Source organism: Apodemus sylvaticus, chromosome X (genome assembly GCF_947179515.1).
Source record: "Apodemus sylvaticus chromosome X, mApoSyl1.1, whole genome shotgun sequence".
NCBI classification, from domain to species: domain Eukaryota; kingdom Metazoa; phylum Chordata; class Mammalia; order Rodentia; family Muridae; genus Apodemus; species Apodemus sylvaticus.
The window spans coordinates 32,292,045-32,305,235 of NC_067495.1; the positions used below are offsets into that span (position 1 = coordinate 32,292,045).

General features: G+C 37.4%; 1 protein-coding gene across 10 annotated transcripts in view; it reads right to left on the bottom strand.

Moving 5' to 3' along the window:
• Map7d2 (MAP7 domain containing 2) overlaps positions 1-13,191 on the bottom strand; it is a 55,137-nt gene that overhangs the window by 22,872 nt on the left and 19,074 nt on the right. For 2 of the 10 annotated variants that reach the window (XM_052171043.1, XM_052171044.1), the window contains 4 exons: positions 11,884-11,995; positions 10,999-11,097; positions 9,043-9,153; positions 1,503-1,633 (listed from right to left, as the gene is read on the bottom strand). In XM_052171043.1, coding sequence (XP_052027003.1) covers positions 1,503-1,633; positions 9,043-9,153; positions 10,999-11,097; positions 11,884-11,995 — 453 coding nt within the window. Of the gene's footprint in view, positions 1-1,502; positions 1,658-9,042; positions 9,154-10,998; positions 11,098-11,883; positions 11,996-13,191 lie in introns of those variants that run through there. The other 8 variants (XM_052171038.1, XM_052171046.1, XM_052171047.1 and 5 more) reach the window with 5 other exon arrangements.

Sequence of the window (13,191 nt, forward strand, 5' to 3'; positions counted from 1 at the left end):
ACTACAAAAGCTTTACCAGAAGAAGGTGACTTTAATATCCAAGATGCTGAGTTGTAAACTCTGAAGGATGCATGGTATAATGCAGAGTGCAAAACACACATTTCTATTTCCCCCCTTATCTCTCTTGGCAGAAAGGAATGTGCAGAAACAGTCTCACCACCTTTCCTTACTACACTTTTCTGTAACAAGTCCTCATTTGGTCTCCAGATATGGCAACCTTCTTCCACAAAGAGCCCACCTTACAGAAAATCTAGAAGTCAGAAATACTAGCTCCTATTTTAACTATCCCAGGGCAAACATGAATTTAAAAAAAATAAATGTTTTTACAAACTGTTCAACAGTGGCAGACTGCTCTTGTAACATGTAAGTTCCTGGATTTGCTCTCTAAGACTATAAATAATAATAAAAAATAATGAATAAAGCTAAAAGGCTCAATAGTATTCTAGCAATTTTAACATAAATTTTATGTATTTTGATTAATAAAACAATTGATTCATAATCAACACAATTGATTCCTTCAGCAGGTGGTGCTCAACTCCCTTTGTATTGAATAACAGATCTGAGTGACTTGCTTTTAATGACCTGCATAAGGCTTACCTCACAAGTTAGGGATTAAAGACATTACAGCTTCCCACTTATAACCTGTCTCTTGGATTGTTTGCTCTGAGAGAAGTCAGCCATTTTGTATTCACAAGTAGATTTGTAGAGGCTTGTGGAATGAGGAACTGAGGCTATCCCTCCTTCGGTAGCCCTGTAATGAAATTCTCACAAGAGGCCCAGTCAGGCCTTCAGATGACAGCCCTGGCCAGCATTTTGACAAAATCCTCATAAAATCCTGTACCAAACTCACAAAGCTCTTTATTGAGCTACCTTCAATTTCAAACCCAAGGAACTTAGGAGTGAAGACATATTTTTTTTTTTTTTTACTTAATCTGACAAGGTTTAGGGTACTTTACTATGCAGCAAATGATAACACAAATGATATGGCATATATAATTTGTGATATAAAATTATCACATAATACATAAAATTGAGGTACCTGCTTAATTGTTATTTTACTAACAGTGTCCATATGACATAAAAAGCACTCAAAGGCTATTGTGAATTAAGTTTGACCTAGAATCTCAGTTTTGGCTGTATACAGAGGCAAGAATCCTAGAACCAGATAGTCTGAGGAAGAAGAATGGGTCCCTGCAACACTCCTTCTGACACATGTCCCCTGGAAGAAAGGCTGTATTATCACAATAATATCATTAGGAATCTGCTACAAGGCATTAAGGTTTAGGGGAATGCAAAAACATTTGATAATTTTCCAAAGTTTGGTAAAAACTTGAACTAAATTTATCTTTTGAAAAATTAATAATAAACTAATAATAAATTAATAATGAACTAAATTGAACAGCCCCTAGAGACAGACGGACAAAAGAGAGACCCAAGGTCAATGGTAGAAACAATCACACTGCCAGACAAACTATAGAGTAAGGAAGAACATTTAAACTTACCTGTGAAGATTCTCCTCCAGCCATGGATCCCTTCCCAACATCTCCCATGCCAGATACAGGTATATTCTTCTTTTTCTCAGTGGTCCGGGTTGGAGAGGACTTGTATGAAGATTTGAGAGGACTCCCAAGAACTACACAAGGACAGGCATGGAATACTAGAGAGTTACAGTACAATAACCAGAAAATAAGGAAGCACAGATGGAAAAAGCAAGAGAATCAGAGTTGAAAAAAGCTTCTTTAAAAATGTAATGTGTAGTCCACATTTAAAAAATATTATGGTTTCTATACTGTATATAGATTAGATCTCATCTTAAATAAGACTCAACAGTCATGTTCACTTGAGTGGTTAATGTACTCTGGAGCTAAGCAGACTTTGCCTTGCCATCTGATAGCTGGATTTCCTTGGGCAGGCTACTTAATGTCTCTAAGCCTCAACTGCCTTATACAGGCAGAACAGAGAAGTCTTGACTGCTGTTTTTGCAGGTCTGCTTACAAGGTTGAGTGAGCTTAAGTGTGTGAAATGTAGATTTTATTTATTTTTATTTATTTATTTTGGTTTTTCGAGACAGGGTTTCTCTGTATATCCCTGGCTGTCCTAGAACTCATTCTATACACTGGGCTGGCCTCGAACTCAGAAATCCACCTGCCTCTGCCTCCCAAGTGCTGGGGTTAAAGGCGTGTGGCACCACCGCCCGGCCCAATATTTGCTTGGTAGAGAGTGTCTATATGACTAGTCCTTATTAAAAACCAAGGACACTAAATCTTTAAGGTGCTTCCTCAGAACAACACTATGTGTGTTGTTAATGAAGCATATCCTGAATGACTCTTCAAGGAGATCCTTGGAAACATAGGCTTGCTTTCCTCTGTACTTTGCATGCATTCTTCCTTTTGCTAACTTGGTTGGGTATCTTGCTACTATAATGAATCATATCTAGGAGCTATGAGTCCTCTGAGTTCTACTGATGAATCACTAAATCCTGGTGTTCTTGGGGGCCCTAGAAACAATTGACATCAGAGGTGGGAATTGCTACAATGACTCCAATTCATATAAATAAAGTAAAACCAATGTTTAGGGAAAGAGGGGAAGAGTGAACCTGTGGTGCTGTGTGGCTATAGTGTTGTTGGCTATGGTATGAAACAGCCAACATATTTTCTGTTGTGAGAGGTGAAAAGTTGCCTACAGAATTTGAAGGTAGCTATTGCAACTCCTAGAGTGTTGCCTCAGGGGATTCCTTAGCTACTTTTGGCTATTGTACCTAAACTGAAGTAAAGTCAGTCAGGGAGTGGTTTTAGTTTTCTCCTTCAGTGGAAATGAGGGGAGAAACCAAACTTTTCTTGTTTTTGTCATCAGTGGGTGGGTTGGAACTAAGTACTGAAACCAGAACAAGTTTCAAACTAATGTTTTGGGTTTTTTTACACTATAATTTTTGTCTAAAAATAGAGACTGAAAAGGCCTGAAAAGAAGAAATTTCCAGAAAGGATACACCTTGGAATTTTAAAATTGAAATAGAGACTGCTGCAAATACATCCCTCCTTTGGTCTCTAAATTGTGAAACATCCTGAAAACTGCTGAAACACCTGGGTTACATATAATGTCAACAGGACAGGGTCCCCTGCTAGTGCCATCCAAAAACTCCAAGCCGCTCTTCAGTGCTATAATTCGGATGCAAAGCATATGTACATTCTTTGCAAAAGATTGTCAAAGTGCACTATTACTGTTTTGTTTGATTTTTAAAAGTAGTTGTGGTTCATAACAATGGACTATATAGCCTGATTCTACTTACTTTACTTTTTCCTAGTACATATATCTAAGATATCCTCTTTGAAAATTTAGGACTTGACTCTGAATCATCTCTAAACATTATATGTCTTTCTGATTAAGATGACTTAATATTTTCTATATTTCCTTCTCTTCCTCTCCCACCCATAAAGATGTTATGTCATTTTTAAAAAGAGGCTTGTGCAAGTGTAGTGAATAATTGAGAAATCAAGTTTTGGATGCTGAATAGAATACAAAGAAAAACAAAAGTCTGCTTATAGTGGCATGGGGACATTGTCACAAAGATATTTGTAATCTTTGCTTTCCAGAATTGCTCTAAGAAGTTTTCTTCTAGAAGAAATTTCCCCAAATGCCTTTGCAAGCTACTGTGCACATAGATTTCTGCGTCTAGACTGTACATAACAGTGATGGTAATGTGATGGGCCATTTTTGGGTATACTGCCATTACAGCACATTGATATACTACCGACACTCACCAGTAGATAGGCCAGTGTCACCAACAGAAGGGGACTTTGGGACTGATAGCCTTAGGCAGTTGAATCACAGACTGAAATGAATTACTCCCACTGCACTAAGCACCCTGGGGCAACTGGTGTTGGAAAACTACAGTAGTTCAGATGGGGGAGTGAGTCTCTTGATCAACAAAATCTGCTGAGTGCCTTTAAGTCCTCACCTTCTCATTTTCTATAGGAACCCATGAACCTCAAGAACGATACTTGTTGTACATGCCTTTAACATCCTAACATTGCCTCAGACCTGAATTGAAGGTCGTCAGGAAAGCTTCAATTTACTGGCCAGAGCTGGGCTGGGGCCAGGTGAAAAAGATTCAGAAGGAACAAGGAAGCAGCATGGCTGCCTAAGGTAGACCTTTAAGGTTAGTGAGATTCAACTCTACTTTTAAGCCCAGGTTACCTAAAGATCAATGCCACAGGCTGGCCTTATCCGAGTGTGTGTGTGTGTGTGTGGGGGGGGGTCCTACTGGTTAAAGACATGGCAATGGGGATAAGAGTATAGACTATCCAGAAGAGAGTGTTCAGATTTGACTGTTGACCTTGGAAAAGCCAGCTTCTAAGGTGGGTCTCTGAATAATGCCTGGGAATGTAAGACTTTATCAAGGATCCCATCATTAGCTAGTGAGTGGATACTTCATTGTGCCTTAACTGTATGTAAAAACAATCTGAATATCCACTTTCATCCCAAGAATACAAAATCTTGATACATATTGAGCAAGAAGTTCGCATAGTCACATCTCTGTAAAAAATCAGCATCAAATATCTAACAAACTTCCCTGGTTGGCAATTCATTCTTGTCTTAACTCATTTCAGTAAACACATCCTGAGTGATTACTAGAGAGACTCTGGAAGCTTATGCCTTGTCTTTCCTAGACTTTGTCTTTCATTTTTCGCCCTTGGTGGATTTTGTTGTATATCCTTTCATCATAATAAATAAAAGATGTAAGTATGCCTGTATACTGAACTTTCTGAGTAAATCTGAGGAATCCCTGAAACATTTCTCTTTCTAAGAATGTGGATACTTCATACTGGCTAAGAATTTAGGGTTATTGTTGAGGTAGAATCAGTACATCATATAATTTTCCCCTTTAAATGTCCAGTTCATTGATTTTAGTATATTCACAATCATAACCAAATTACAAATCATTTTAAGGCTCTCAAATGAAACCTTTTACCCATCAAGCAGTCACTAGCCTTCTTCCCTTTCCTCCATGTTAAACATTAATCTACTTTCTGTCTCCAGGATTTACCTATTTCAGACATTTTATATATGCAAAATCATGTAATTCATGATATTTGGGACTTCCTTTTACTTGGAAGAGTTTCAAACTTCATCTATTAAGTATCATCTCTCAGCATGACTTTCTTATTTAAAGCTGAACAATATTCTACTTTATAGATATGCTTCATTTTGTTTATTCATTCAAGTTGTTTCCACTTGTTGCTACTATGAATAATGCTGCTAAGAACATTTACTTTTGAAGTGTTTTTGATTTTTTCTGGCTCTGTATCTAGGAGTAGAAGTGCCAAATCACATTGTAACCACTTAAGAGGTTTTATAGCTAGACAGTGACACCTACTGGCAATCTCAATAATTGGGAGATAGAGTATCTATTTAATCCTCATGATAATTTAATATTAAAATTTTGAGACACAGCAGTGCTATATTGTCCAGACTGGCCTCAAACTCATGATCTTCCAACTTTGTCCTACTAAGTAGCTAACATTATATGCATTTACCACAATATGTGGCTTTCATAACAATAAATAAAAAGTTCTACTTTATATGAGCAAAAATGAGTGGTAGCTGTGGTACTCCAAGGGGAAAGATGTATATGCTATTTCAAAAAAAAAAAATCTAAGAAAATTCTAACCTCTATAGCCTATCAAGTTGATTTTCCACCTGATTCACATGTCCCCAGTCATAAAATAATTTACTCACCTATATATTATTCAAGTTTAAAAAAAAAACAGCAACAGCAAAATACTGTAAGGCAGAAAATTCTATTAGCCACTGAAAGCATTTCATAAAGGCAGCAAAGGAGAAGCAAAATGCAAAAATTCAGGAATGAATTCAAGGCTGATCAACAGTGTTTCAGGATTTTTTTTTTTTTTATTTTGCAGCTTGGACTCTTTTACCTGAGTCATTGGCCTGCTCAGAGAGCATGTATGTATTTCTGCTGCTGGCTAAAGAAGGCTGTGTGGGTGTCAGCAGTCTTGGAAACCAGAAAGATTTCTATGTCACTAAGGTGCAACCAATGAGCTGAGGGATGGAATTAAATTGAATTTTTAAAAAGAAGAATTAAAAGAAAATAATATTTAAATAAGATAGTGAATGATGGCATTTAACATTTTGGTGACAGAACAACTGTGAAAATAAAAATAACTCTAACAAAGGATGGTTTTGGAGTTTGTCCCAGTAAAATCAAACAAATAAAACATCACTCAACATTTTAGGAGAGTTCACTCATTCTCTTGTGGCATCAAAATTAACTCAACACACTATTGCCTGGGCTACACAGGTGAGCTATAGGTGTGCAATGGTACACCTGAGCTACACAGTAAGAACCTGTCTCAAAAACAAAATAGAGCAGAACAAACAAAAACCAAGCACAGTGACCAGGATTAGATGAAAAGAATTAACCCCACTTCCAAAAATTTATGTGGACTCACTTACTAAATACATATAACACTGGAAAAACAAAGATCATGCCCAATTTTACTAATTTTAAACTAATTTTACACTTTCTTCAAAGCCCACTCTTTTCCAAACATGAAATGGAAAGGGAGTGTATCTAGGGGAGAGGAGAGGTAGAGAGGGGAAACTGTGGTTGGAATGTACTGTGTAAGAGAAGAATGTATTTTCAATAAAAATTTTAAACATATACAAAATAAATATTTTAAAATGCTGATTTTTAAATGAAAAATGCCTTCATTTAACAGTAGAAAAAAATGCTTTCCTATGCTTTTAAGTTTTTAAGTAAGGGCAAAATCACACCAATGGCACAAAAACAATAGCGAACCAATTATTAGCATCAATGGAAGACAGTAGGTAGGATTCATGATCCAAAATTCATTGACCCCTGTATGTTATGATTTACACCTAGCACTTGGGAGTGGACATAGTAATATTAGGAGTTCAAGGCCAGCGTGGAGAGAGACTCTCAGGACTCAAAGGGAGGGACCTTAGATGAAATGATGACAGTAGAGAGAAAGAACTTATAGAGCCCACCTCCAGCAGGAAGACAGGGCATCAAATGTGGGAGGGGGTTGCCATCCCACAGTCACAACTCTGACCCATAATTGTTCCTGTCTGAAAGAATTACAGGGATGAAAACGAAGAGGAGCCTGAAGAAAGAAGGTCCAGCGACAGGCTCAAAGTGGGATCCAGCTCAAGGGGAGGTCCCAAGGCCTGACACTATTACTGAGGCTATGGAGTGCTCACAAGAAGGGATCTAGCATGACTGCACTCCAGAAGACCCAACAAGCAGCTGAAAGAGTCAGATGCAGATATTTGCACCCAACCAATGGGCAGAAGCAGCTGACTCCTGTTGTTGGATTAGAGGAAAGGCTGAAAGAATCTGAGGAGAAGGGCAATCCTGAAGGAGAACCAGCAGTCTCATTTAATCAAGACCCCCGAGATCTCTCAAACACTGGACCACCAAACAGGCAACATACAGCTGGTGCTGATATGAGGCCCCCAACACACATCTAGTAGAGGGCTGCCGGGTCTGTGTTCATTCAGAGATGATGCACCTAACCCTCAAGAGACTGGAGGCCCCAGGAAGTTCAGAGGTCAGGTGGGGTGGGGGGGGGGGTGGGGACATCCACGTGGAGACAGAGGGATGGGGAAGAAGTATGGGATGTTGAACAGTCAGAGAGTGGATGGGGGGTAGTGAGGGGGAATAAAATATGGTGTATAAAAATAAATCAATTAATAAAAACAAAAACAAAACAAAAAAGAGGTAACATACTAAAAAAAGAAAAGCAAAATCAACAACAAAAATCTCAAAAAAAAATGAAAAGAAAAAATAAAATCCAACTAAAATGTTTCGGAAAAAAATGTTTTGGTTTAGAAATATATGACTATAGATATTGTCTAGATGCCTATTTAGTAAATGGTATGGAGATCAAAAAATTTCAATTTAGAATATACATACAAGCAGATAATTTAGTTGTCAATCATGAAATGGCATGTTTATGTTTGCATGTTCATCAATGCAAAAAAATGAATTTAAAATCAACCTATAACTATGTGATCTAATGAATATGTGGAATTTGTTCCCTAAAGGAACAGCCATAGAGTTAAAAGTGTTAAGTATTTTCTCTTCAAACTCTTCCTTTCTTCCATGTTTTGAGGAGGTACTCATAAATGGACATCAGAAATCAATAGCACTACGACACTACTGGGAACTCTACTACATACATCATGCCTTTGGGATGTAGGGATCAAAATCAATGCCAGTGAGTACAACCAGGAAGGCCTACCAGCCTCTTCCAAGTCACAAACCTCTTCTTCCTCACCCCTTGGTGATGAACTGACAATCTCAACAGTCTTCTAATACCTGACTTTCCTTCATTTATGCTTTAGGATATTCATGTTATACAAGAAGAGACTCCTCTTTCTTAACATATGTACAGTAAAAGGCAAAAATTCAGGCCTCCAGTGACTCTTCCAAGCCTTCATTAGAATGCAGATGCTATTAAGTCGACTTAGATTCTGAAAGTAGTAAATGTCCCTCTATATATACTGTCTCTCAAAACAAAATATTGCCTTAAAAGGTCGTTCATGTTTTATCTTTAAAAAAAACAAAGCATCCACTTGTGTTTTTTTGTTTTCATTTATAAAATGGGTAGGCCTTCAAATTATAAATGACTTCACAGTCCTAGTTTTTTTCTGTTATCAAGTCCTCTAGATAACTCTGACTAATCAATTCTCCTCTAGCTAATCAATTATGTCACTGACCTAGCAGGTTAAAAAAAACAAAACAAAACAAAACAAAACTCCTCTATGCTCTGTGGAATGGGTTTTTTGTGAATTAGAAGACTTTCAATTTCTATCATTTAATAGTGACCTTTCTTTATGGAACAATACCACGTTCTGAAGTCCTGTAAGCCAAACCCTAGAGGTTAGGACAGTGGTAAGATTTACAGAAGGCTTGAAAGGAGACTTTCACAAAGGGCAATGTTAAGATGCTCACACTAGAAAGAAGCAAACTGGAGAGACAAGGTCTACCCATTCACTTGCCTCGGTCTGGGGAATAAGATATTGCCACGGTGGATGAAGACAGGTGTTTACTCATAGGAGGCTCCGTCTGCTTTGGCAAATTCATGGTTGATGTTGAAAGTTTGTCACATGCTGCAGAGAAATGCATTAAAGACATTGGTTTTCTATCACTGTCGCCTGTGAAATCATATCTCAAAGTGTCCTTCCTGTCCTCATCCACACACATTCAGTGGTACTCCACTTCAAAAGTGCATACTAATTCCATTATCTTAATCTGGAAATGTCCAGACTATAGCAGCCACTGGTTTGTAATTTCTTTACTGTGCTCTTCTCTTTAATTTAAATGTTCAAATTCATTCAAATACTCAGCTAGAAACATGCTAATCCCATCTAGTATTTTCTTGTGTCCAGAGACTTTTAATATATCCACACCAAACAAAAAAACTATCCTAGATCCAGGGACAGCAGTTCTTAGAACTATCTAACACATTGACTAAAACTATATGTTCTGAAATAGAACATTTCCTTAAGGTTATTTGAGGCTCAGGTTGGAAAAAGAATGTAATCTGTAATGCAGTTTGCATTTAAAGTAGCACTAACTATAGCAGTGGCAGATTTTCTTCCTATTTTTAAGAGAAAACATCAAAATGGCTCCTCTGCAAATGTTTTAACAGTATAGTAATAATTTAAACATCTGACCCTAGATTTGGTGTTCTTATGTTCCTGTCATTGTTTTAGATTGGTTTCTAAATTAAATCATTACAACCAAAAGAAAAGTACTGGCAGTGCCCTGTGAAGCTGTGTTAGAACCTGAGGCAAAAATAAAACTACACATGCATTCCTATCAAGGAAGCTAATATCCAATATTTTCAAAATTTAACTCATGCTTTCAAATAAGAGAATTCCTCATATCTGACAATTTCTGCTGATCAAGTGGTAATACTAAATATTTTTAATTAAGCTAAAATAAAAATAAAACATTTTAATTGTTTAACATGGATTGTTCTGTGGTTTAATTTTTACAAATTCAGCATTAAAATATTATCTCATCTTGCTATTTTTGGCATCCATATAGATTGTATGTCTGAGTCATTCACTTCACCTTGTTACTATGACTAGCTTGACTATGGGGAAGACCAAGTCTCAACTTATAAAGCAAAATCTGTGCCATTTAGTACTACCAATAAGGATATTCTGTGTCAAAGGAATACGAGAAATCAAAGATATTTATTCCTACTATTAAAATGCCTCTCTATATTGCTCATAAGTGTCACATCCCTTCTTATTTTCAGTTTTCTAGTCAAATATACAGCATTTCTAAGACCATTGTTAAGTGAAAACAAAGTTTTGCTAGTTCTATTCTTAATCTAGACCATAGAAATTTTTCATGTTTTTATTTTTCATGTATTATATCTTTAAACAAAGAGATAGAGTCTGGCACAGAGTTCAATTGTCTGATTGTGTAGACTCTTCAGGTTAGTACTGATAAATTCCCTACTACTGCCTCTCAAACATTTCTCCAGAAATTCATTACATTAACCAAGCCCAAGTATTCTATTCAGAATCTGTGGTTTCTATGTGATTTGGTTTTTTTTTTTTTTCACCAGAAGTAAAAAAAAAAAAAAAAGTACTTTAGTACTTAAAAAGTAAAACAAGATGACTAATGAGACTTAAATGCACAAAAGTCAAATATTGATGAGATTTTTTTTAAAGGTAGAAATTAGTGAGCTGAGGATGAAATGTCTCCAGGACACTAAGATATAAGGCATGCAGCTCTGTAATGACAAAGGAACAAAAACATATGGGCATGTCGTTCACAGCTCTAGGGGGAAAAGTCATGACAAGTCAGACCAAGAAATCAATTGTGAAGTGATTTTACTTTTGAGTGACTTCACAATTGAGACAGATACAGCGATGGAAGAGGGTGATCAGAACAGTTGTCACAGAACACTATGGCATGGTGATGCTTGTGTATACCGTTGGTGGACTCGGCAGCAGCTGTAGTGGTCCCTGTGTCCGAAGGGGGGGTGCTGGTTGCTAAAGTTAGAGGAAGGGGTGGGGTATTTTCTGATTCACCTACACAGAAAAAAAAAATCAGAGCAAAGAGTGGTAAAAGAAAAAGTTCCAATTTGTCGCTGCATTTTAGTTTCTAATAAAGAAATTAGAAAAGTAACAAGTGAATTATTGCCTTTTCAAAAGAAAAAAAGTGTATTCACTGCCAAATGTTTAAAATCAGAAGATGTCAAAGTCAAGAGACAGCAATTTACACATCTGCTCTCAGAAAGAGGTAGTACACAACTCCTGCATAATAGAATACTGAGATCATTGAAACAAATTATGACATTGAAAAGAGGAGAAAGTCATCCCGATGGTAGTAGTAATCCATAAATTAGGTCTTTGAAAATTTAAAGATGATTATGAATTAGATAATGAAATAAGTTGCTTTAAAATAAAATCAGAGCAACAAACAGGGGGAAAAAAAGAGGAAACCGCTCAGCCCTTCTTAGAGAGTAAGTGCTGCTTTTCCAAGGCACATCTAGACTGTGCCTTCTGTCATTTCCCTCTCCTAAAATGAGACTGTTTTTGGACCAGTGTGCTCAGTCCAGCTACTGGGCTCTATATTTTCTTTGCTTTTCTTTCACTTTTCCCTAAAGCCCAGTATTCATGTTTCAAGAATCTGATAGCAAAAAGAACACAGCTCTCCTTTATGAGAAATGCATACACATACAGGAAGCATGGCAGTTTAAGCATCTTTAAAGGTGCCTGTAAAGCTGTGCACAGGATCTTCCAATCCTGCAGACATCCAGTCACTCCTGTAATTCCCCACAGGGACCTGCAATGCAGAGATAGCATTAGACTCACCATCACGTCCTCCAGGCCCTGAAGCTGGTGATCCTGCCCATGAACACTTCTTCTTCAGCTCTAGCTGCTGTGTACGCTCCAGGGACCTGCGCATCATTGCTTCCAAGCGCTCCTGCCCAATTTACAAAAGATAGAACTTTAACAGAAACAGTATGAACCATTTAGCTGCACTGCACTGCCACTGCCTTAGTGCTCCAGAAGAGTCACCAAATGGGGCTTTCTGTGCTCAGCATCCCAAACCCAGGCACATGTGCTCTCTTTACCACACCAATACCTTTTGCTGGGGTGGAGAGTAAACAATACAGCTAGGCTAGTGCAGGCTTTCCAATCACAGACTGAGAACACTGTGTCCTGTCCTGTCTGTCCCCTCCCCTCTCCTCCCTGGGGAGAAACTGTTGCTATGCCAGCTCCAGTTGCTTATGAATAATGCTCAATAAGCATTAACTCTTGAAAACCTGTCTTAAGTCTAGTTAAGAACTGAAATTTGATCCTGGTACCAAATATAGCCTTTCTAATTGAAAGTATTCCTGATTTGAGGAATTTAAATTACAGAATAATTTGAAAATTTTCAGCCTTTTACGGACAGCATTTGATTTTGAAACCTATTTTGTAAAGCCCCATTTTCATCTTTGGACTCTGTTTCAACATTGCAATAATTTTCTGCTCATATTACTCTTAAGAAAATACTACATAGTCCAAGATTTGACAAAGGTACAGAAACTTCTGGCCACAAAATAAAACACCTATGCCTTGCTATAGTTAGGTGTATGTGTGTAGGTGGGGATAGCTGGGTGGCAGAGACTAAGTAATTTTTAATTAGAAAATAAAAATAGTCACCGGGCTTCTCTCCTAAAGGAGGATCTATCAAATTATCTATATTAACCAAAGTGTTACTTTCATAAAGTTGTCCTTGACAGTGAATTGAAGGTGTTGTAATTGGGCACCTTCACTACCTCAATGACAATGCAAAATATTAGTTTCACTCTTTGCCTGTACTAGAGAAGCCTAAGGTAAGGGTGGTTATTACATTGCAGTGCTCTGGGAGTAGACTAACCCTATTAGACTCCAAAATATGTAGCTAGAATTTTTGATGGCTTGTAAAAATAGGCAAAAAATTAACTTATGACAGCAAGAACTGAGTAATCATGACTTAAGCATTAGTGTTCTAGTCTGGAGTCAAGCACTCTCCAATTATGAGTGTACATTTCTTGGATGTCCTATCCTGATAGCCTTGAACCATAAAGTTCTGATGCCTAGCACTGGTGGTCTTCCAGATAAAAGTTGGAACTAGGAGGTACTAGAACTTTA